Genomic DNA, 24,344 nt, shown 5'->3' with positions numbered 1-24,344 from the left:
TTTTAACTCTTTTTGCTAAGATGTTTTAAATCAATGTCAGGCTGTTAAACCTATGCAATTTAAATATGCCTAAGATAAAAGCTGTCTTTTGTATGGAAAAAGTAGTCAATATAATGTCTTCCACATGCTTAAGTGTAGACCTGTAGGCAGCATCAGAGTGTGCTCATGTGAAAAATGTGCAACATCCTTGCACTTAAGCATTTAAACACTGTTAGTCATAGGTAAGCACATTGCAAGAGAGTTTTTATTTTTTTTTCAGAAATAATAATAATGATTATTAACAACTTCTTCCATTCTTCTGACCCTAGCATGCCAACTCTAAATAGTAAACTAAACATTCATGAAAGATTAATTACTTAGGAAATTAGTATCTTCTTATATTTCAGTCAGTGAAACTTCACCAGCGCCACCCGTTCAGTGACAGACAGCACGATGTTGAAGTGGTGCACTTCATCTTGAACCACCCAACCTTCAGACAAGCTGGAGAAGCCCTGTGAAGTAGTCACAATGCCTAAACATGAAAGCACCACTGAAGGAAATGGTAATTACAATAATTATGAACCATAAGAACATATTAATTCTGCATGCAGCTCAACAGTGTGCAAATTGTTTTGTTTTTCTTGTTCTTTCTAATACAAAATCTACTTTGTTACAATTCATTATCTTTTGTTTGTAAATGCATTTTACTTGGTTTTTGAAAGCAGTTTTCCTGTGTAAATTGGCTACTTGCAGGATGGCAGTTTGGCTTTCCACTGGTTAGTAAATCAAGAGTGCAACCACAGCCCTGTTACTTGTCCTATGCTTATATGTAGTTTATGGGGAAGATTAAATAAACAATAGTATTTTGTGTCTTCTGAGGCAATGCCCTCTTATAGTATTCAGTATTTGATATGAAATATCAAATATTCTTCAATGTAAGATTAGCACTATTTCTGTACTGATACTGCACTGTTCTGGACCTAAGAAATATTTTGGTAGAATGATAATATCTAATGGCATATTCTGGCAAAGCAGAGAGTGACACTTTGATTTAGGAAGTACTTTCAGTTTCCATGGGCAATACTACTCCTTGCAAAATATGGATCTTTCTTATGAGCAACAGCCATAACATTTCTTACCTTCAGCAAAATTGCCAGAGATCTTATTCTAGACTAGTTTCTGAATGAATTTTTTTCATCTTGTTAAGTACCAGAGCTGGTACTTCTGAACAGTGCTTTCCCTATTTTCAATGCACACTTGTAAGGCACAGTAGTAATGAAATGGGTTATAATTCCATGGGAAATATCACTGGGGAGTGCTTATCATTTTGGCAGAAGATAACAAGTACTTACTTTTAAGTCTGTTCTATTTCCTTCTCTTTTGTTGTCTGAGTACCTTAATTGTTTATTTTTTTCCTACCTTCTTTTTTTTTTTCCAAATGTCTTTACTGAATAATTTAATTTTTAAGCAGTACCTGATAATGCAGATTATTTTAACACAAGAGAAGCAGATAACTTAATGCAGCATAGGCAAAATACTTATCAGCTTCAACAGAATTTTTATATGAATAAGAAGCAAAATAAGCATGATCATAGAACACATATTTTTATAAGCATTTCTAGTGAACAAATTATTAGAATATTAAGGTTCTAAGTTTACTGTAAGCATCTACCTTATACTTGCAAATATCTGATGGAGCTGATTTATGATTCAGAGACTTTATTATTAATTCAAAATACATAAGTTAGCATTTCCATGGTGAACAAAAGCCACACATTTTCTAACTGGAGAAGATGTAGATCTTAAGGTTGCAGAATCATAATCACTCTTTGACACATTTTGCATGAAAATATATCCTGTACATAATTTACAATAAAATCTAACTAATGAGAGTTATGAATATATTTGGAGATGAGATCATGTGAATAAATTCAAGACTTGGTCTTGATTTAAGAAGACTTAAAGACCTGGAGGTCTACTATAAGTAAGAAATATTCTTACAAAGAATGGACCACCCCAACAAAGTACTGTGGATGGATGACAACAAGCTAAGTAAATCACATTTCAGAATGTATTGAACACAATACTCTGATCCTAATTCTTACACCAAAGAGTGCAATGAAAATGAAAAAATTGCCCACCATCAAGCCAGTTGTGTGATGAGAAGACAAGGAAAAGTTGGCTTTGCCTTGTTGTTTTATTACAGTCTCTCAGATTTGTCGGATCTTATATTGTTAAATCTTTGTCTGGAGATACTGTAAGACAGTGGCCTGGGTACTTTTAACCATGCTTTCCTGACAGGGTTGAAATGCTAAATGGTTTCCCACTGAATTAGTTTCCTTCTCTACCTTCTGTAGATTTTATAATAACAAAAGCAGACATAGCCTAAATTCTTGTACTGAAATCATGCAGTAAACTTATTTAGCATTGAAGGAGAACTTTGCCTGACCTATGAACTGAGAGACAGCACTCAAACTTTGTGGTGTGTAACTACAGTCCAGAAGCAAACTAGAAAGAGGAGAGTGCAATGAAACAATGCTCCCAATGCCAGCCACAGTTCCCATTTGATCGATATGATCAGTCTCTGTCATAGAACATTTGTAATTTCTCCTTACTGGTGGGAAACAGGTGAGCAACTTAGAGAAGGGAATGGAATGGATTGATTTTGTTCACTGTGTCACCTATGTGTAATTTTCAAATGTTGACTGGACTACAGTTAGCTAGACAAATTCTCTCTAGCGGCAATCTGCAAAGAGAGTAAAGATTATTGCCCCTCAGACACCACGTGGAAACTGTGTAGATGTAGAATTCTACAGGCCACAGCATATATATTAAGGCCAGTAAATTTTCTGAGTCTTTAGTGGCTTTATGACATTGCAGTATAAATATTCTGCCTACTTTTGGTGAGAACAGACTTGTCAGTTCAGGTACAGAAAAATAGTCACTGTATTTACTAGTGGAAGTGTAACTGAACAGGAATTATTATTTTATTTGATAAATTCATAGCTGTTGCTGGACAGGACATTTTTGGGAGGCTGTGATTTTTATTTTAGTCCATTGGAAGAAAACATTGCAGCACTAACTGGGAAAAAATATGGAAGAAAAATCAAGCATGGTCTCGAATATTAAGTGTCTGGTTGTTCTATAGATGTAATTTTTTTCTTTGTAATTTCTGCTTTTCAGTTCCACTTCTATTTTGCTCAAAAGTGGGTTGATCTGTTATTACCAGTGTTTGGAGAAACCTCAAGGGGATGGGGACTGTAGATTTAAGGTCTCAAATCTTTTATGTTGAAGTCTGTATCTGTTCACTCTTGCCATAGACTTTCTGTGAGCTCTTGGTATTTTATTTCTGGTGTGTTTCACAGCTGCTACTTCTGGTGATATTTATCCTTACAGAAGTGCTGTGAGACACTCATTTTTACATGATCAGAAAGAATAGTATGGGGACATACCATCTGACTAGTACTTCACATCTCTTGGTTGTCTAATACAGTCTTGCATTGCTGACATTTCTATACATCAGTTACCCAGTTTATTTACCATTCAGGCTGCTGTCTTTCTGTCACTGAAAAGATGGAACATGATCCAATCCAGAGGAAAACACAGTAATTGCTTGCAAGGGTCTATCTCCATGTGATCCATTGTTTAGCAGCCATCAATTTTATATAGTAGTAATGTGAGTAGTAATAGTACAACAGTGGGATGTATTTTATGAGGTGGTTCCAAGAATCATTATTTATCTCACAATGAAAAAATCAAAGAAACTATGTCAGTATGCGATAATGAAAAACAAACAAACAAACTAACAACCAAAACCTCCAAACCCCCAAAATTGAAATCTGAGTAGTACCCTTTAATAGCCAACATTCAAACAATTCAGGAAAATAAGATAATGATACGGCCGTGTGCACAGTCTGCTTAATAACCACCTCATGGTTCTATGCATTTTTTATGTCCTTAATTTCCTCACCAGCTAACATGTCAACATTTTAACCTCTCTCCTGAGCTCTCTGATGTTCCATCTTTACTGCAGTCTCTGCCTTGCAGATTAGTCTGAGCCCGCATTTAGGATGCTCCTTTAGACTTGTTGGCTCATTTATTGCTGTAGTCTAAAACATAAATAAAACTTCAGGTAAAATGATAGCTTACTCAGATTACACTTTCCCTGTCATTAGTCTAGAAAGATGAGAAAGTGTTGCTTAAACTACTGTGGAAAAAACCCAACACATCAGAAAGTCATTGTATATCCTAGAGCATAAGGGGTTATGAACTATAGGTCCAAATATATGCAACAATGTATGTATCATTTAGGCATCCTGGAAGATGCAAGAGATGAGCAATAGTTTGCCCTGGATCACATCAACTCAAGTTAGCTGACTTAAAGCCTAATAACCATGAAGATATGTGGTCCTATCAAGCATTTTCTGGGACAACGAGTCATTCTAGACAGTGTTTTAGTGAGACTTAATTGATTTTAATGGAGGATTCACTTAACTTTTTGTAAGTGGGATCACAGGAAGATCTGTTTAAAAAGAGCAGAAGACAAGTATATCAACCTAAAAGGGATCTCACATAGTCAGGATTTTCCTGTATCAAAGTCTATACAGTTTGATTTTAATAAACTAGAGCAATGAAAATACACTTCAGTTTTCCTATAGGGTGATAATACACTGCCTGGGGAATGTACTTTGCTGTTTCTCTATGTTATGGTTTATAGGACAACATTTAAATTTAGTGCAAAACTGTGTTGAGATTTAGTGTCACCATGAAATGTAATTTTTATATTGTTGACATGCTTCTCCAATAATTCAGTGAGACAGGGTTTGCATAAGCACCTGAAATGCTGAGTGACAAGCTACCTAGCTCTTGCATTCCTCTTTGAAAAGTATTGCAAAGTTAATAACCTGAAATTACTTTCAAATAATAATATGAATGCTAAGCACAGTAATAATTGTTTATCTTTATTACCACTCAAATACCCAAGCAACTAACATTAGTCTTTTACATGCAAAACCTCAAAACACAAAAAGACAACTATTAATACAGCTTGCCTGAGTTACAGGTCTCCTAAAATAGCTGTAACATGGGTGCAGTGTAGGGTGGCTCTACAGCATACATGAATGCAAGCATATGTATGCATTTTTCAGGACAGATGTCAGGGGAGGAATAACTCCTTCATCCACCCTTCTCAGTGATTTCATTCCTTGTAAATATCAATAACTGCTATCACAGCTGATACAAGAGAATAAGTTTTTAGTTCTACCCTGAGCTTTGGCTTTTGTGATAGTGCCACAGATCATGACGTAAAGTAGTGTGAGAAAACTGAAGGGTCAGAGAGTTCTCTTTGGCTTCCAGCTATTTAAAAAAATAATTTCTGGTACAACACTTTCTGCATCATACCTCAAGATCTGGGAAAAATTTGTTATTTTATGGACATACCAGAATAAGGACACACCTGTAACATTCCTCCTATCCACATTTCATCTCTGTATGAAGGTGGGGCTTTGGAGGCAGGAATGTTCTGAAGTTCAGTTTGGAACTGTAATTCCAAACTTTTTGAGAAATAACTTCTGAAGCTGCACTTGTGCTTGTTGAATGTGTCTGTAGTACCCACTACTCTTCTATCTACATGATTCCATGTAATCACTGGTCTTGTCTTCTAGGCTTGCTTTGTGGTAACATATACTTCTGTCTGAATTTATGCTTTTTCTTCATTTGTTTTAAAACTCCTTCTTTACCATTCATATTTCTGATCATTTAGATGAAAAAAAAGGACATAAACACAAAGGAGTCACTGTTTGGATACATTCCTCTCTAGTGCTCCTGGTATTTACTATAAACTGCCCTAAACCTATTAATTAGTTTAACACTTCAGTTTGCCTGAAATGGTGGATTTAGACTAGGGCATTTGTTACCCTTGCGCTACTGGAATTAATTAAACCCCACTGCTACCTCCTGCCCTGCTTAATCTGCGTTGCATAATCCTTTTTCACTTTCATGGTTATGTCAATATGATGTCAGCTCCAGCAGGATGCATCTTCACTGCGAATGTATTTCAGTGTATGTGATAAACCTCCAGCCATTTGCCATTCAGTCAGTCCAATCTTGTTCCATTAAGGTGCTTCCCTGGGACTTTATGCTTGACTGGAGGAGATTAACCAAAGCAGTAGATGCAATAAAAGACCATGCCCTATTGTTGCATGTAAAGAATCTCTTTACAAGTGTCTGTCTTCATCTTTGCAAACTTTAAAAGCAATCTAATGATCTTTGTCAAATGGAGATCCTGTTACTGTCAGCAACAGAAGGCATATGCCCAGACAGAACAAAGGAGCACTTATTTTCACATTCCACTGACAATATTAAATTATATTTTTGCATAGTCTTAATAAATGACTGTGTACATGCTGTGGAAATGACAGAAAATATAATTACAATTAAGTATTTTATGATGCAATGGGCAAAGGGTTATGGGTTATTATCCAGTATTTGACAGGTGTTTTAAAACTTGCCCACTACTGCAGATGGTGAAACAAGACTTAGATTCCTACATATCTTACTACTTTTCTTTGATACTAGGTAAACCTAAGAAGATGTGCCTAGAAGAAGTTGGCTACAGTGGTCCCCAAATAAGTGAATTTGTGTACAAATTTTGGATGAATCGTGTAGTGGCTTAATAAAGCTTCTGAAAGGAATTAGAGAGCTAGGGTGTGGGTATATTCATGTGGGGTTTAAATTAACAAGGTTAGAATTATAAAAATATAGTTATTTTTATTTGCCAAAAACCACACCCCAAAATTATCTGCAAAAGGGATAAAAAATTATTTACAGGTTCTATTCGGTCATGAATTCTTCCAGGATGCTTACGGCAATGTTAGTACAATTTAGAAAATTCAGAGAATGGAAAAGGCTAAGCCACAAATAGCTTCACCCCACTTATAAACCAAAGGCCAGCCAAGAAACTGCTAGGGAAGTATGGGATGCCGATTTTCACTCAGAGTAGGAATCTGAAGACGGTTCCTGGCTCTTTCTGTTTTGCTGACAGGCTCCAGAAACTGGTTTTGTAATCCAATTCCGTGGGTGACACGGCTCAAATCCAAGAGGAGGGAACCTACCAGGAATCCAAAGTGTCTGTAGACACGGCTGCCACAAGGGAAACTCGTGCAGTGCAAGAAAAAGCTGCAGGATCGGTCCCGAGCAGGCAGGATCACGGCAGGATCGGTCGCAGGCAGGATCGGTCCCAGGCAGGCAGCATCATGGCACGCCGGCAGGTCCGGGGAGAAGCCAGTCAAGTGCCGGTTCTTCCAAAGTAGCCACAAATCCAGGGCAAAGCGAGTAGAGTCCAAAAATGAGCACCCAAAAGGGGAGAGTTGAAAATGAGCGGGCTCCCAGAAGCGGGCGAGAGTGATGGAAAATAAGGGCACCGACTGCTCTCTGCTTACACTATTTAAAATACTCCTAGACAATTGTCCAGGCCAAAATGTGAAGTACCCCCCTTATCACATTTCCAAATACCAGCAGACTTCTCCCCCATCAGTAAATACCTCTGCCTGGCAGGCGCAATGGGTGAAATTGCCTGCCCCCAGAAGGAGGGGAAGGCCATTTAGCACCTTTGTCTTCCTCATTCAAACCTCTGCTGATTAGATAGTGGGGGATGGGGGGGGGGGGGGGGGGGGGGGGTGAGGAGGGGCGGGGGTGTTGGGGAGGGGGTGGGAGGGGGCGAAGAACACCCTGCAACAGTGGGTGGAGAAAGAACATAAAGAAAAAAATTCAGAAATATTACAGATGAATGAAGAAACTGCAGTCTCTTCTGAAAAATGCAACTACAGGTAACATGACATGTCACGCATCCTGTCTGTACAGAGGGGAAGTTAGACAGCTTTTATCTGGGACATACATGGTATTTAACATCAGAATGAGAACTGCCTGTTTCTATTCGTGGTAATATTTCTTACTCTTGTCATTAATATTCTACTACCGTGTGTTTTTATAAGTCCCTCTGATGCGTCTCAAAACCTGCCCCACATGTACAAGCTCAGATACCTCCAGAGAGCTTATTACCTCCTGGCTTCTCAGGTATTAGCTGGATTGCTTCTAAAGAAACATTGCTGGTGAATATCACTAGCAATTTGAGGACTGACCAGTATTAACTGCCAGTATTTGTGAAGAACGTGTTAATTAATTATTATGATGAATATAATGCATATGAAAGAGGAGTGTTCGTTCTTCTATACATAGGCAGGATCCCAGTTTCAAAGTGTACCGGACAAATGAATTGGATACTTTCTTGCTTATTGAAGCATCTCTTACTGAATTTAATAAGACTGAAAAACTTAACTGAGAGATTCCACTCCAAATCAAAGATGCTTCTGAGCAGAAATGCTACTCACTTTTGTATGCAAGCTCTATCTCTAGAGTCTTCAATATTTTTTGTCCCCTGAGTAGCAGAAGAGGACTGTGGTACAGCATACAATCAAGCTGAGTCAAATTCTGTCACTATACATTGAGATTTGCTTTCTGGACTGAAAGTAGGACTCCTCTTTCTCCTAGTCCTGTGTGCTTCAGTTATGCAGCAGCTCTGAAGCTTCCATCTCCAATCAGTCAAGTTAGAAAATTATTCTTTTAATATTATTTATTCTAGCCAGTGTTTATTTTTATATGTTTAAGAAAGCTGAGAATTGTCTGAGAAATGTTTTCCTTTTCCTTGTTCTTGTCCCAAGATTGTAGGATATTGATACTGTCTGTCTTTCTGAGGGTCCTTCTGCCCTACATCTTTATTCCATGAGATGGAGTTCTCCATGGCATCACTTTGGGGTTTACTTATTCAGGTGCTGAAGGAAAGTATAACTATTTTTTTCCTGTCTTCATGTTATTTCTTTAAAGAAATGGTATAAGGCAATATAATACAGGAGTTGCTAAAAATGTCTTAAAAACTCTGCATTCCTAGTGTCTGATCTACACTTCACATGCACTGGTCTTTATTTTCACTCCACAGGTGGCAGTGATGTTGACAATGGAGGCAGTGAGGCTGAGAATGAAGAAAATGTCAAAGGAACTGGTCAGTAGTGTGGACTACTCTGAGGCCACTCTCAGGAGTTTTCTCTTTAGCTATATGAGTAAAGGAGGAGAAAAGGTCTCCCTCTAACATGTTGCCATATTTTGAGTTTGTTTCTCTTTTCTTTTTTTGTTTTGTCTCTCCATCACCACTAAAGGAAGGAAGAGAGCAACACCAAGAACCAGAAGGGGACGTGCCAGAGGGAGAGCCAGGCGTAGTGGTGAGGAGGATGAGGATGATGAAGATGAGACAGGAAAAGCTGGGAATCGCAGACATAGAAACCGCAGAGGACGGGGACGAGTAGCTGGAAATGAGGGTGATGAGTCTGATGGAGAACCTGCAAAAGCCAGGAAGAACCAGGAAAATCAGAAATCCAAAGAAGGTGATGAAGAAGTGGAAGATGAGAAAGGAGGTAAAGGTGGCAAAGGCAAAAGTGAGAAAAAACAGGACAAAAAGGCTGACAAGAAAGGGAAAAAAGAGAAAGCCAACAAGAAGAAAAAAGAGAAAAAGAAATCAGGATCTGGGTAATTATTTTTATTTTTTTAAAACCATAATTACCTTACATAAAACCTATTTTATTTTACAGCTCTGAAATACCAAGAGTCACTATGACTTCCTTGCTCATTACAACACAAGCAGAGCCGAACAAATATATATACACTTCTTCCCCTGCAGTGAGGAAATGCTGGCTGAGTGAAATGGAAACTTTCCGCAAGGCAGTGGAATAAAGTCAGGAGTTATCAGAGGTCTGGGGTGGGACCTTGGGAAACAGCCAGCCCCTCTGGGCTTGCTGATATCCTGAAGTTTTAGGTCAAATCTGCTCAGGAAGAATAGGAACTCAAGCCAATGTTACCCTTATTATAGTTAAATGTCCTAAAACAAGATGTCCTAGAACAAGCTGTTCTCTGAAGAAATGCACAGAAAGTGACAGCGGAGGGGAGCAAATGACAGAGAGGTGATAACAGGTGAGATCTCTCCTGCTTTTTCCTTTCCCCAAAATTTAATTCTCCCAAACCCCGAGTGATAACCCTTCCAAAAAATGTCTAGTTTTAGTTCCAGTGCAGAAATAGAATCTTGACACTGGTTACAAGAACATCTTACTGTTTAGAGCCAGCTTTTTATATAAGATCAGTGCCAAAAATTTAAGAACATAGAACCAAGGACTGAGAGGGGATTTCCTAGTCTGTCTTCCACTCACTCCCTCTGAAATATTACTATTCATTTTTCCAAAGCGTTTAATGCAACCTCAGGTCTTTGGGACATCCCAAAAGCATGAAGCCCTTTGAAAAATTATTTTGTATTCTTCTGCTATCATGGTATTCTCTTGTTCCTTGCCCTTTCTTGTGCCTCTGGGAGGAAGATATTCCCTTTCCCTCTTTCAGCACCTGCTGCCACTGTGTTCCCAAAGGCATCACTGGAGTGCGCAGCAGTATTCAAAGGAAAGGGGAAAAAACAAACAAAACACAGCAAGACATGCTGTTGCATTATTTTGTCCATAATCCCATTTCAATATACTTCAGTATCTTTTGCTACAAGGATGCCTAAAATCTGTCTTCATGCTGGTTTTTCACTGTGGTGCCAATTATACCCCTCTGTGCAATTTCCTGTACTCCTATAACAACAGTCCTGAATGTGTCAATCCATGGGTTTTTATGCTTGTTTACTGTCTTCCAATGTAAGGATTTACTTAGTGTAAATTAAAAAAAGACCAATGAAAAGAGAAAATTGAATGACAGTACAGTGCTTTGATTGTCTTCCAAAATTCTTACCATCAGAATGGCGTGTGCTTGAGTTAAGTAATTAGAAATTGCTATGTGAATCAAGACTTTGTTCTTGAAGTAAACATAATATTTTGAGAAAGACTAATGATGCCCTTAATAATATTATTTACCTTAATAATATTATGTTTTTAGACTTTTAGGGGACCAGCTGACAAGATTTCAGAGCAATTACCATAAGTCTTGGCCCGCCAGTATTTGAAGGGGGCCTATAAGAAAGCTGGGGAAGAACTTTTTAGGATGTCAGGTAGTGATAGGACTAGGGGGAATGGAATAAAGCTGGAATTGGGGAGATTCAGGCTGGACGTAAGGAAGAAGTTCTTCCCCATGAGAGTGGTGAGAGCCTGGAATGGGTTGTCCAGGGAGGTGGTTGAGGCCCCATCCATGGAGGTGTTTAAGGCCAGGCTGGATGAGGCTCTGACCAGCCTGATGTAGTGTGAGGTGTCCCTGCTCATGGCAGGGGGGTTGGAACTAGATGATCCTTGTGGTCCTTTCCAACCCTGACTGATTCTATGATTCTATGATTCTAAGACTATTTAAAAATATTTTTTAAAGAAAACCAAAAATAATCTAAGAACAAAGGGAAACAGGCTGATCATTTAGTCGTTCAGACACAGGATTTGTAAACCTTCAGTGCAGAAGAAAAGGTGCCAGCACAGAAATACAGCCTGTCTGGCAAGTCCAGGAGGACTGATCAGAATAAATGGTATGTACTGCTTAAATGTACATTTTGCTGTATTTTTCAATAGCTATGACATTTCAACATAAAAAAATAAGAACAGTAGAATAAGAAGAAAACCCAAAACAGCAAACCAAATAAAAAAACTCAAAGTAGAAAGAAAAATGAAATGACATGTGATATTGTGCCACAAGGAAATGATATTGTTATTGCTGCTGTCATTACAGATGACTACAGACGTTGCCTTTCTAGCTAGATCATAGCACAAGTCAAGAGCATATGCTGCTGTTGACCTCTTGCTCTCCATCTACATTTCACTTAAGTGGGGAAAACCTCTTTATAGACTAATTATTCTCCGTAAAGGAATTCTAGATGAACTCTGTGTTGGTTGTTTTTTTTTTTTTTAACCTAATTATTTTCATGTCTGCTAATTTGTGGTAATGAGTTTCGCAGGGTAATTCCATGGTGAAAATAGTTGTTTCTGGATGAGTTTTAAATCCTCTGCTCTTAGCTGCACTTGATTCTTGTGGCTGATTGTTGCCTGTTAATGAGGGTACAAGGAAGGCCTGCTCTACACTGTTCATAATCCCAAAATTACTGACAATAAACTGCTTCTTACAGTCTCACTATGATGTTCTGTGATATTGCTAGGTTGAAAAGCTGCTTATTTCTTTACTGGCCTGTCTAATTATGACTGATTTGCTTTAGAAACCCTTTACAGTTGCCCAGACTACAAATCCTTAGAGATGGAATCTTATATTCTGCCTAGCCTGTGAAATTTCTGTATTTATTGAATAGCTCTGTAGCTTTATCTGTGAGCAAATCAACTGATTTTTAGTAGGATTACTCAAGAGTAAAAACTTTATGCAAAAGGCCAGAGGTATGTGGAAGATTAGGGCAGTAAAAACACTGCATCTTTTTGCTAGTAGGAAGATTGCTGAAGATCTCTAACTGCCAGAGCATGTCATGGGGATTATCAATAAACAACAGAATTTTCACTAAAAAACTAGAAAGAAGTGTAGTCCAATGCATTCACTTGTCACTCATGACTATTAAAGTCCTACCAGTGTTTTCCCTGAAATCATTCAAGCTCCAAGAAAGCATTTTCATCTTGGTTTTTACTTCTATAAAATGGCTTTTAGGAAAAAAAATAAAAATGAGAAAAGTAGATTACATCCATAAAATGGAGATGAAACTAAAACCAAACTACATATTTATATAATATGAGCATAAAACCAAAACATAGATAATAGTATAACAGATGGAATATGTGTGTGATTTAAGGAAACATCCTTAATTTTAAGCACTTTACTGAGGGCATTTACCTAGGTCACAAAGTTAACAAGAATTAACACTAATTATAGGCTTCAGTGAAAATCTTTGTTCTTTCTAAGTTTTGTGATGGGTTTTGTTTCTGCTTTTGTTTGAAGCTCTGATTCTGACTCTGAGGAGGAGCCGATTACAGAGGAGGAATTGGCCAAGCTGAAAGAAGAGGTAGAAGAAAAAAAGAAACTAATCGCCACACTACGAAACAAGCCATGGAAGATGAAAAAGAAGTTGTCTGTCCTGAAGTATGGTTTGATTTCCATAATGCATATCTATTCTCTTGCTTTGCACTGTTTTTCTATACTTTATTTCTACACCTGCTGACAATTAACTTCAAACCATCTCTAGTTTCTCTTTTCCCAAATGCACTTTCACAGAAACTGGTGGTAAATAACACTGCAGATCAGCATTTTCTGCATAGAATCTTAGAATGATAGAATGGTTTGGGTGGGAAAAGACCTTAAAGATCATCTAGTTCCAGCCCGCTGTCATGGCAGGGACACCTTCCACTAGACCAGGTTGCTCAAGACCCCATCAAACCTGGCTTTGAACATTTCTGTGGTTGGAGCCCTCACAAGTTCTCTGAGCAACCTGTTTCAGTGGCTCATCACCCTCATGGTGAAGATTTGATAGACCTGAAATCAAATATGAAAAACTATATTTACACACACACACACTTTTTTAAGGTTTCTACTATACCCCCCTGCAAAGTCTTTAATTTTCTTCAGTTGGGTTAACATTGGTGAATTCTTCTATTTGATAAGTTCAACATATCATTCAAGGAAAATGATGCAGTTTCTGGAATATGTGAAGATTCCTGGAGTGGGAGTGGAGGATTTATCTTTCTATACTAATTTTCTCAAAATAAACCCATGTTTTTTTAAGATATGAAAAGACAACTGAATTGAAACTGAGCTTGCATTTTCATGCATGTTTAGGTAGGCCATATGTAAAACTGTATTTTGCCCTACTGAATCTATCACTACATTTAATCAAGGCTAAAAATTAAGTTTCCATTTAAATTTCTACAAAACAGAAAAATGAGTAAACCCGCGGAACTTTATTCTTTTGTCAAAACAGCTATAGTCCTGTTTTGAATAGCACATCCAAAGCAGTATGACCCAAATACTAACAAAACATATGGTCATGCTTTATTAGACATAAAACATTGTCTTGCATGCAGACAGTTTTTTGATATGGATAAAACCCACAGACATAATTCTAAGCTATAGACAATCTAGGAAACTCTTTAAGCATGTTTGGGATAAATTCTTAGGCCAGGGAATGGTCAGCCTTACCAGAAGGGATGCCAATACTGAACCTGTCACTAATGCAAGTGAGTTAACCAGAGATGTCAAGATTGGAGGCAGCCTGGGCTCCAGTGATCACGGAGTTTGCAGTCTTGAGGTATATGGGTCAGGAGAAGCATAAAGTTAGGACCCTGAATTTTAGGAAAGCATAATTTCGGCTGTTTAAGGCGTTAGTTGCCGGAAGTCTCTGGGAAACTGCCTGCAGGAACACGGCACTGGGACAGAGCTGGCAGATTTACAAGAAGGGCTAGAAGAAGGATTCAGGGAACTAGAGACTTGACAGTCTGACCTTGGTGCCAGGGAAGGTCGTGGAGCAGATCATCTTGAGTCCCATTACGCAGCATGTGTAGGGCAAGCAGGTGATCAGGCCCAGTCATCACAGATTAATGAAGGGCAGGTCCTGCTTGACAAACACAATCTCCTTCTATGACAAGGTGACCCACTTAGTGTTGTGGGTGTTGTTTACCTGGACTTTAGTACATCATTTAACACTGTCTCCCACAGCATTCTCTTGAAGAAACTGTCTCCTCATGGCTTGTTTGGATGGGTGGATGCTTCATCTGGCTGGATGGCCAGGCCCAAGGGGCTGTTGTGAAAGGAGTTAAAGCCAGTTAAACAAAAGCAGCATTCTCCAGGACTCAATATTGTGGCCAATTCTCTTTAATATCTTTCTCAATAATCTCTACGAGGTGGGACATCACTACAAGAAGGACACTGGGGCACTGGAGCATGTCCAAAAAAAGAGCAACAAAGTTGGTGGAGGGCTACTGGACAATGGAATATGTTCCACAGGGATGTGGTTGAATCACAATTTTTTGAGGTGTTGAAAAGATCCATAGATGTGGTTTTAGAGTGGTGTGTGTCACATCAGGGAATGGCTTAGGGCTGTTCTGTTACTGTGCTGGTTATTGGTGGGCCAGATTTTGCCTAGAACAATGCAGGTCTCTCCCAGGAATACCACCTGGAGATCTGCCCCAAGGCTGGATAATTCTGAGAAGCAGGGTGCCTGGGGGAGCATGGACAAATGCCTAACAATGTGGTCACCTCTGGAGTGTTGGAATTTCACCCCTGAACAAGTGCAAAATCCTGACTAGCTGATGAAATATTTTAAAAAACTATGTTGTCAGCTTGGAAGTTCCCAAAAGATAGAAATCACTGTGATGTATTGCAGCCTGGCCCATGCCTGTTGAATGCTTCTCATCACTGTTCAGACTGCTCAGGGGCAAGAGAAAGTCTCTGGGCCTACAAACAGACCACCAGACATGGCAGCTTCATGAGAGAACCAGCCTGTGGCATTATCTGCTGCCCCTGTACAGAAAAAGAAATATACAAGGAAAGCAACTCATCCTATAAAAGATAAGGATGAACCAGGCCCATCATGGAAACAACAGAAAGAGCCAGGGGTGGTCACTTGATCTTTATCTCTGGCTTTTGAAGACGACCAAGAACAAACAGTGGAGGAAATGACTAGCAGGCCCTGGCAATGTGAGGGAAGTCTCTCTTCCTCTGTACAGGCCTGTGCTCCAGCTGTGAAGGAACTGTCCTAGGAGGTCCATCAACTCAAAAAGAACATGTTCTACTCCCCACCTGTACAGTCCCATGTTGCAACCATGAGGAGCAGGCACTTCCCTGTCCAAGGGAGAGAATCTGGGAGGTACACACTATGGTGTACCCTTTAATTTTACTTATGTGACCATGGGCAGGACATGAGGAAGTGGGACAGAGAAAACTGTGTTTATTTGATTGTATGGATCCAATGGTTTGTCAAGTTGAATCCACAAGAATATAAAGCTTAAGTAGATGCAGGCACAAAGAGCATTCTAATGCCATGAAACTATGAGGGGTTGGAGCCCATCTGTATTTCTGGTGTGACAGCTGGATCCCAGCAGCTGGATATGCTGGAAGCAAAATATTGAAATACAAGCCACAGTTTGCTTTCACTTGGAGGGTAGAAGCAGTCACTGAAGTTGACTGCCTCGGGGGTCCAAACACAGCTCCACCATTTGGATTGATCATGGTCTGATCCAGACTGTATTAGAACAGGGTAGAGCTCCAGGGCATCTACGATGAGAAGTCTTCCATGCACTGCAAAGCGATCTCATTTTGAGTGAGATTGGATAGTGACTGATGTATGATGCTTGTTGTTTGATGTTGATTACTGCTGGGTGATATAGAATAAGGTGTGAATAATGTTGTGGGTTGAGCTGAATCTGCTGCTGATATTCAATACCATGATGCCATCATGCCAGCTTTAAAATGAAAGTGCTGGCTGGAGCAAAGCATCATGGGATGTTCAGTCTGTAACATGGGAGGCTTTCTGCTCCAGTTGACGATTCTGGTTTCACTGTTTGGGGTGTTGGTCTTTTCCACTGGGTGGATTGTGGGTCAGAGGGGTAGTGGAGGTTACTGGCTTCTACTGCTTCTATTTTTTGCTGTGCTTTCCTGCAAATAGGCTAAGGTAATTGTGCATCTTGTCATCTCATTGAACTCTATCTCAGCCCAGGGTTTTTTTTATGTTATTTTCCCTCCCATGTGTGTGTAGGCTTGTGAGAGCAGGTTATGTTAATGCAGGACAGTGGAACAGCCTGCCCAGGTATGTGGTTGAGGACTTGTCCCTAGAGATGTTCAACACCAGACTTGATGTGTTCCTGGGCAACCTGATCTAGTTGGATGTGCTCCTGCTCACTGCAGTGGCGGTTGAACAAGATGACCTTTGAGGGTCCCTTCCAACCCAGTGCAATCTGTGAATCTGTGAACAATGAGAAGAGCTTCTGCAGGTGTGTCAACCAGAAAAAGAAGTTTAAATAAAGCATGCCCAGCACGATGAACAAGAATGACAAGCTAGTAAAGACAGACAAGGAGAAGAGTGATGTACTGGACAAAACTTTTCTCTCAGTCTTCACTGGCCACCTCTCTTCTCACACCTCTCCAGTAGATGGAAGACAAGAAGACAATCAGGAGGGCAAAGTCCCTCCCACTGTAAGAGAAGATTAGGTTTCTGATCACCTGAGATACCTGAACATGCATAAGTCTATAGGACTTCATGAGATACATTCCAGAGTTCTGAGGGAACGGGCTGAGGTAGTTGCCAAGCCACTCTCCATGATGTTCTAATAGTCATGACACTCAGATAAGTCCCTAGTGACTGGAGAAAAGGGAAACATTGCAACCATTTTTAAAAAGTGTAGAAGGGAGGGCCCTGGAAACTACCAACCTGTCTACCTCATCTCTGTGCCTGGGAAGACCATGGAACAGATCCTCCTAGAAGGTATGCTGCAGCACATGGAGGACAGGGAAGTGATTCAAGACAGACAGCATGACTTCACAAACTGGTTTCCTGACCAACCTGGAGGCCTTCTGTGGTGGAATAGCTACAGCAATGGACATGGGAAGAGTTATGGATGTCATCTATCTGGACTTCTGCAAGGCCCTTGACATGATCCTCCCCAAGGCATCCTTCTCTCTTAAGTTGGAGAGGTATGGAATTTGATGGATGGAATTTGATGGATGGACTGTTCAGTGAATAAGGAATTTCTGGCATATCTAGACAGTTAGTGGTCAATGGATTGATATCCATATGGAGATCAGCAATGTATAGTGTCCTTCATCTGTACTAGGACCAGTATTGTTTAATAACTTCATTGATCATGTAGACAGTGGGATCAAGTGCACCCTAAGCAGATTTATAGATGGCATCAAGCTGAGTGATGCAATTGACACACCAGAGGGACAGGATGCCATACGGAGGACTTGGACAAACCTGAGAAGTGGGCCCATGTGAACCACATGAGATTAAATGATGCCAAGTGCACCTGGATCAGGATAATTCTTGGTGTTAGTACAGATTGGATGATGAATACATTGTGAATAGCCTTGCTGAGAGAGACTTGCAGGTACTGGTGAATGAGCCAACCAACTGTGCTCACAGCCCAGAAAGCCAACCGTTTCTTAGGCTGTTATGAAAAGAGGAATAGCCAGCAGATAGAGAGAGGTGGTTCTGTCCCTCTGCTCTGGTAAAATCCCACTTGGAGTACTGTATCAAGCTCTGGAGTCCTGTGAGCACAAGGAATGCATAGGACTGTTGGACTGAGTCCTGAGGAGGGCCACAAAAATGATCAGAGGGCTGGAACACCTCTCCTATGAAGAAGTGCTGTGGGAGTTTGTTTTGTTTGGCTTGGAGCAGAGAAAGCTCTGGGGAAGAGAAAATTCTGAGGAGACATTACTGCAGCTTTTGAATACTTAATACTTAATGCTTAGTAGGGCCTATTGTGATAAGACAAGGAGTAATTTAGACTAGATATAAGGAAGAACTTCCTCATTCTGAGCATGGTGAGGCACTGGAACCTGTTGCTTGCAGAGACTGTAGATGCCCCATTCCTGGAAACATTCAAGGTCAGGTTGGACTGATACCTGAGCAACCTCATCTAGTTGAAGATGTGCCTGCTCATTGCAGAGGGGTTGAACTAGATAACCTTTGAATTTCCTTCAAATCCAAATCATTCTATGATTCTATGATTGCCATTTTCTTGCTCTTTGTCTGCTTATAAAAAATGGCAAATATATTTCTAACGAGATAGATTAACTACAGACAGAAACATTTACATTACATATTTCCTTTTTTTTTGCTTTGTTTTTGTTTTTTTTACTGCACTTTTAAAATTCTCTGAGGTGGACTTTATCAATCAAGCCTTTTTATCTTAACAATTTCTTTATTCATGGTGAAGCATGGGCAGGAATTCCACCTTAAAGTCCGTTAGCTTATAGACTTTCACATTACCTTACCAACAATCTGGACTGGGCGACTAGACATGCATTCATTTTTATTTACCAGGATCAGAAGTTTTATTTTATTAAAGGTGTGATCAACATGCTTTTATGGCACTATGTGACACTGGTCTTTTTATCATGCTTTGCCACAGACCTCTCTGAGGTAGACTTGGACTCATATTATCATCCTATGTGTATTCAAAAAGCAAATGACAGTTCTTCAGATTAATTTATTTGTTTTGAATCTGCTTTTATTAGCTGAAAAAATACATTTATTGCTATGTTTCTATGTGAAGTAAGATTTAAAAAATAGTCACCTTTTATTCCAGACAATTCCATTAGATTGTCAGTTCTGTACAGTCATGAATATATCAGCAGATCCACCCCCCCCCCCCCCCCCCGCCCCGTAAATCCAGCAAATAGCTAGAAAGAAAAATGGAAGTTTTGTCACATTTAAATGTCACTTTTTTTTTGGTCACATTTAAAAACATTTGTGCTGAGACAATTAAATCTGTGCTTAACTTCTTATAAAATAAAGGAATTTGGAAGCATTCAATACCTTTGAAAAAATAAAACAGATGATTTGCATACCAAAATGCAGTCATAGTTTAAATTTTCAGAGTCTTGTTGCGGTAGTTGACTCTTTGGAAACTAAGGTCATCTGAGTTGCAGTGGAAGACCTGGTGTTATTACACTATTTAAAATAAATAATATTTCATCAATGGGCTCTTTGTTACTATTGTAGTTACAACAATAACAGAAGGGCCTATATTAGCACATTTTAGGGCATCTCTGTATTTGTTTTGTTTTTTAGCAAGTTATTTAATTTTTAAAGCTGAACCTTCAGTCTGATAGATTAGCATTATTCTTGTACATGTGGAAAATAGACACACACTGGCTTTAAGTGCTTTAAACTTGTAAATCAACAATACAACTTCTCAGTACTCTTATATATTTTGTCAACAGTTATAAGTACTGAATATTTCCCTATGTAATATGTTTCTTTCCCTATGTAGAGTTTAGGATATTGTGTTATGTTATGTTATGTGCTGGGAAGTACAGGAACCTGTCTTCTTAGATACAGAAGACATTTTCCTGTTCTTTCTCTAATGCAGAAATTCAGGTGCATTAGAGAGATAAATCATTGGTGATTTCTTCTCAGCATTACAAGAAATGTTCTTTCCTGTGAGCCAAACTGTGCTTACATGTTTACTATGTATTACTATTTACATTTTCCCAAGAATGGAAAAAAATTCCCCAGGAATGTTCAAGGATTTGTTATGTATTTGTGACAAAAATAACCCCTCCTGAAGCATAATTTTTTTCATATTATTTTGAAAGGTGAATATCAGGGTTGATTTTTTTTTTTAAGAAGTAGTAATTTGTCGCAACAAACTACTTCTAGGGAATGACTTATTTGCCACTAAATTTTGTGTTTTAAAAAAAATCTATATGAGAATTTAAATTGTTGAAGTATTTTGCTTAAGAATTTTCATCCCACTCATTTTGATGATTTAAAACTTTTTTCTCCTGTGGTGCTTTTTCATATCTTAAAATGTATAGTCTGGGAAAGATTATTTCTGCTTAGCCCTTGTGAGCCCTCTACTTTGTAAAGTAGATAATATTTTCCTTCATATGCATGAATGGGCAATGACTTCAGAACACAGATACAGAGCTAATTGCTCTGTAGAAAACACTTTCTTACAAAACCTGTCTCTCATGCTTAGTGGTGAAATGGCATTCTTAATAGACCTGCACTCGTAAATTAGATCAGCTCTAATTTCCAATTTACATCCCTATATCTAGAAAAGATGCATTTCAAACAGCCCCTGATTATTATCTGAAGAACTGTGAGAGGATACTGCTCTGCTGCAGTGTGCCTCTGTAGTTTGAAGTTGAGCTGTACTGGCACTGTCAGGCTGTAGCCTCACCTTGAGACATCATGATCACATCTTTACACATCTAGAGGTGTGAGAAAACTGAAGAAGTCATGGAGATTAACCTCTTCCTTCACTGTCAATGAGATTTTGTTGATGGCCACTCTGAACCAGCTGTTGGTGATGGTTTAGCTGATATCATGGTGTTAGCTCATAGGCTGGGCTTGATGATCTCAGAGGTCTTTTCCAGCCTCAATAATTCTGTGATTCTGTGAAACAGCATCACCACTTTCTCAAGCTCCAAGCCACAGGCGTGTTAGGCTGAAGGCTGGGGACATAGTGGTAATGTTGGAGACAGGAGTGTGGCTGAAGTCCAGTCTTTTCCTCATTTCCAAGACAAATATTATCCTTCAGAAGAGTTTTGTGTTCTTTTCCTTTTTCTTCTACTGGTTTATGAGGACTCTTGTGCCTTTTCTACAAGCTATGATTTGTGCCCGTATCCTCCTGACACTGCCTACTCAGACCAGCACAGAATTACCTGAAAAGCTATTAGAAGAAAATTACTAACAATCATTGCTAACAAGACTGAGATTTAGAGGGAGGGGGAAGCTATTGAAAAGATTTTCAAATTAAAAAAAAAATGAAAAAAAGAAACCCATGGACAACAACTTCTTCTGTTGCAAATTAGAAAACGTCCCGGGAAAGTTATCCCATTGTACCTATGAGCATCTGATTCTGGGGACTGCAGCACTGTCTGTGCCCTTTCCAGGTTGGGCTTTGCACAGATACCAAGGAAAGGGGAAGTTTTGTAAGTGTTTTAAAAGCCTATTAGATAGCAAAGTTTTGTGCTATAAAATAGTGAAGATTGTTAACCACTCTGTAGTTTATATCCACCAGCAAAGCCTATAATGGCACCTGTAAAATCAGAGAATTAAGCATAAGAATCTAGACATATGCCAACACTGATATACTTTTAGAGCTGTAGCACCCACAAACCAGTTAGCAAACTATCTGAACAAGCACAATTATTATATATATATAATCGCCACATATCTGTCTCTGTCTCTGTCTCTGTCTCTGTCTCTGTCTCTGTCTCTCTCTCTCTCTCTCTCTCTCTCTATCTCTATCATCTCTATATCTATCTATCATCTATCTATCTATATGGAATTAAATGTCATGCTTAGGGTTTGGCTTTTTAAAGGATTTGCAATTACAGACCATAAACAGAGACATGACAACCTTTGGATTTTTTTAAAGAAAGCTGAACAGATCGGTCTCTTCCTCTGTGAGGGACAGAATATAATGTGGTGATTTTTCAGTATTTTTTAAGCCTAATTTATTTGTTACAGGATTTATATTATGCATGAAGACAGAGGAATTTGACAGAGTATTTTATAAGTATTCTAAAGATACATAAAAAGCTTATGTGGGATGGTGGATATTTCTCATTTTTTGGATGTATTCTTTGTAAGTCCAGTAAACTGGTACTTCACCCCTCTTACTGTGGGCATACTGTCAGTCTTGGAGGCCACCCTCAATGTCCTGGAGACCAGTTGGCTATTAAATAGCGCTATAATTTTTCCATTATTGCCAGTGAATCACTTTTCAAGTGAGTTGTGCTTGACAACAATTGTTTTGCAGTCAGGTTTTAGCCATTGTTTTTAAGACTTGGAGAAGTCCTGGGTGATCAGTGTTAATCCAACATTTATTTTTAATGAGTTTTTAGGTCTTGGAGATTGAAACCTTTCTGAACTGTTACTGAAAAATGTGAGCAATTCAGTTGAATCCTATTCAGCAGCAGCAGCCTCTTAGAGCTGTAATTCATCCTCCCTCAGCAACACTAAAGTGCCTGAACTACCGTACACCTAGCACTTTGGAAGCTGTAACTCCACACCTAATATTAATAATTAATGCAGTCTTCTGTGGGACAATAATGCCCAGCCCCATGAAACATTTATTAGTTTCTTGTGTCTGTAATTCAGTTAATAAGGTTTCTCTGAAGCTTCTTTAAATTCACAGTTAGCTAACGGGGCACACTTTGGCCTGTCCTGTGATATAGATAATTTACCTATAACACATGATACCAGTGATTACAAAGCTCAGTTTTGTCGCTCTGCATTGTTTTTGACACGTCTTCATGTTAGTGAAGTTGTGTTACTTCCAAGTAGGTGTGCATATCTATACGAGCGGTTTTGGTTGTTGTGGTGGTTTCCAAACAGTTCTATGGGTTTAGAACCACTTTTCTTTGCTTCATCCTTCTTTCTATCCTCACATTTTAGCAGAAAAAAAGGGGGTAAGGACAAAGAGTGGCAAAATTCTGCAGGGATGTTCAAATGGACGTCTTTAAGTGAAGTATTTTAGACATCAAGGTAGAAATCTGAATTAAGTAGCATATTAGATTATATTTAACAAAATCAAACAAAACCAACAAAAAACTACCAACCAACAAATAACACCCCCTCCCCTTTTCTCTCCACTCCCCCCTCCAAAAAAAAAAAATTAAAAAATAGTATCACAGACATGGAAAGGGCATTGCAAGCTGAGTGGTGCTGAACTTTCAAAGCCAGGTAGCTTAAGCAGAAGTCAGGGAAACTTCTCCTTAACCTACAAATCACAAAGGTCAGGAGTAACCTAAAGGGACTAACCTGCTGCAGAGCCAGTGAGGGGAGAAAAGCTGAAGGGTAGAAGGAAAACATGTTCTGTTTGATGGGTCCAGCATCTTCTAATAGTTACAGACGGCATATGTTTCTGCCTTATTACCCACAGACTGTTTCAGGCTTTGCTTCTGCACTGAATTTGCTTTTTTTGATATTTCATTAAAACTCTGGTGGGAAGTTTTAATAGAATCAAGCTGTTGCTATGATTTGCATTTAACTGCCAGTTAAATAAGATATTTAAGTCATACAAATATTCATGGAATGCAGCTAACAGATTGGCTGTTGTGGGGTACTTAATAAATCCTCTGCATATCTACATGAGGTAGAGTTCCCTTGTAAGACTTAATCTCTCTAATAAGTGGTATGAAAATGCTGCTTAGAATTTTATAGGTAAAATCCACCATGCATTGAAGTTGTGACATGCTTGTAGACCATCAAAGATGATGACTTGATTTAATTTGTTCCAAGAGTGGTAGATGAGCTTCACACTTTTCTTTCACAAAATGATTTCCTTAAAAAAATAAAAAAGCTTAATTTCTTGCAACTGCATGATAATAATAGAATAATAGCATCATACCATTGTTCTGATTGGAGAAGGCCTTTTAGATCACTGAGCCCAGCTGTTAACCTAGCCCTAGCACGTGACCGCTAAACTATCACAGAATCACAGAGTGTTAGGGGTTGGAAGAACCTCTGGAGATCATCGAGTTCAACTCCCCTGTCAGAGTAGGACAACATAACTATATAATCTAGTGCAGGTCACACAGAAACCCTTTCACTGCTTTGAGACAGGTGTATTTCATCTGTTGTCAGCAGGCCACCAGGCCTGGTGTTTTGTAAATCAAACCATGATTAAAGAACCCAAATTCCAGATGGTGACTAAAGGCTCAGAACCAGGACTTGATCTGCTGGTTCTTCC

At 39.0% G+C, this 24,344-nt stretch overlaps 1 protein-coding gene across 1 annotated transcript in view; it reads left to right on the top strand.

Annotated features, from left to right (window-relative positions):
• The first annotated feature begins 507 nt into the window (after positions 1-507).
• Positions 508-24,344, top strand: part of TMC1 (transmembrane channel like 1) — a 65,861-nt gene continuing 42,024 nt past the window's right edge. Inside the window, exons 1-5 of the mRNA XM_054397937.1 lie at positions 508-541; positions 8,972-9,034; positions 9,094-9,109; positions 9,199-9,555; positions 12,919-13,059. Of these exons, the coding sequence (XP_054253912.1) occupies positions 508-541; positions 8,972-9,034; positions 9,094-9,109; positions 9,199-9,555; positions 12,919-13,059 (611 nt within the window). The remainder of the gene's footprint in view (positions 542-8,971; positions 9,035-9,093; positions 9,110-9,198; positions 9,556-12,918; positions 13,060-24,344) is intronic.

This window comes from Indicator indicator, chromosome Z (genome assembly GCF_027791375.1).
Source record: "Indicator indicator isolate 239-I01 chromosome Z, UM_Iind_1.1, whole genome shotgun sequence".
In the NCBI taxonomy this organism is placed as follows: Eukaryota; Metazoa; Chordata; class Aves; order Piciformes; family Indicatoridae; genus Indicator; species Indicator indicator.
The sequence above is the reverse complement of the archived record's forward strand: the minus strand, read 5'-3'. Positions and strand labels throughout refer to the sequence as shown.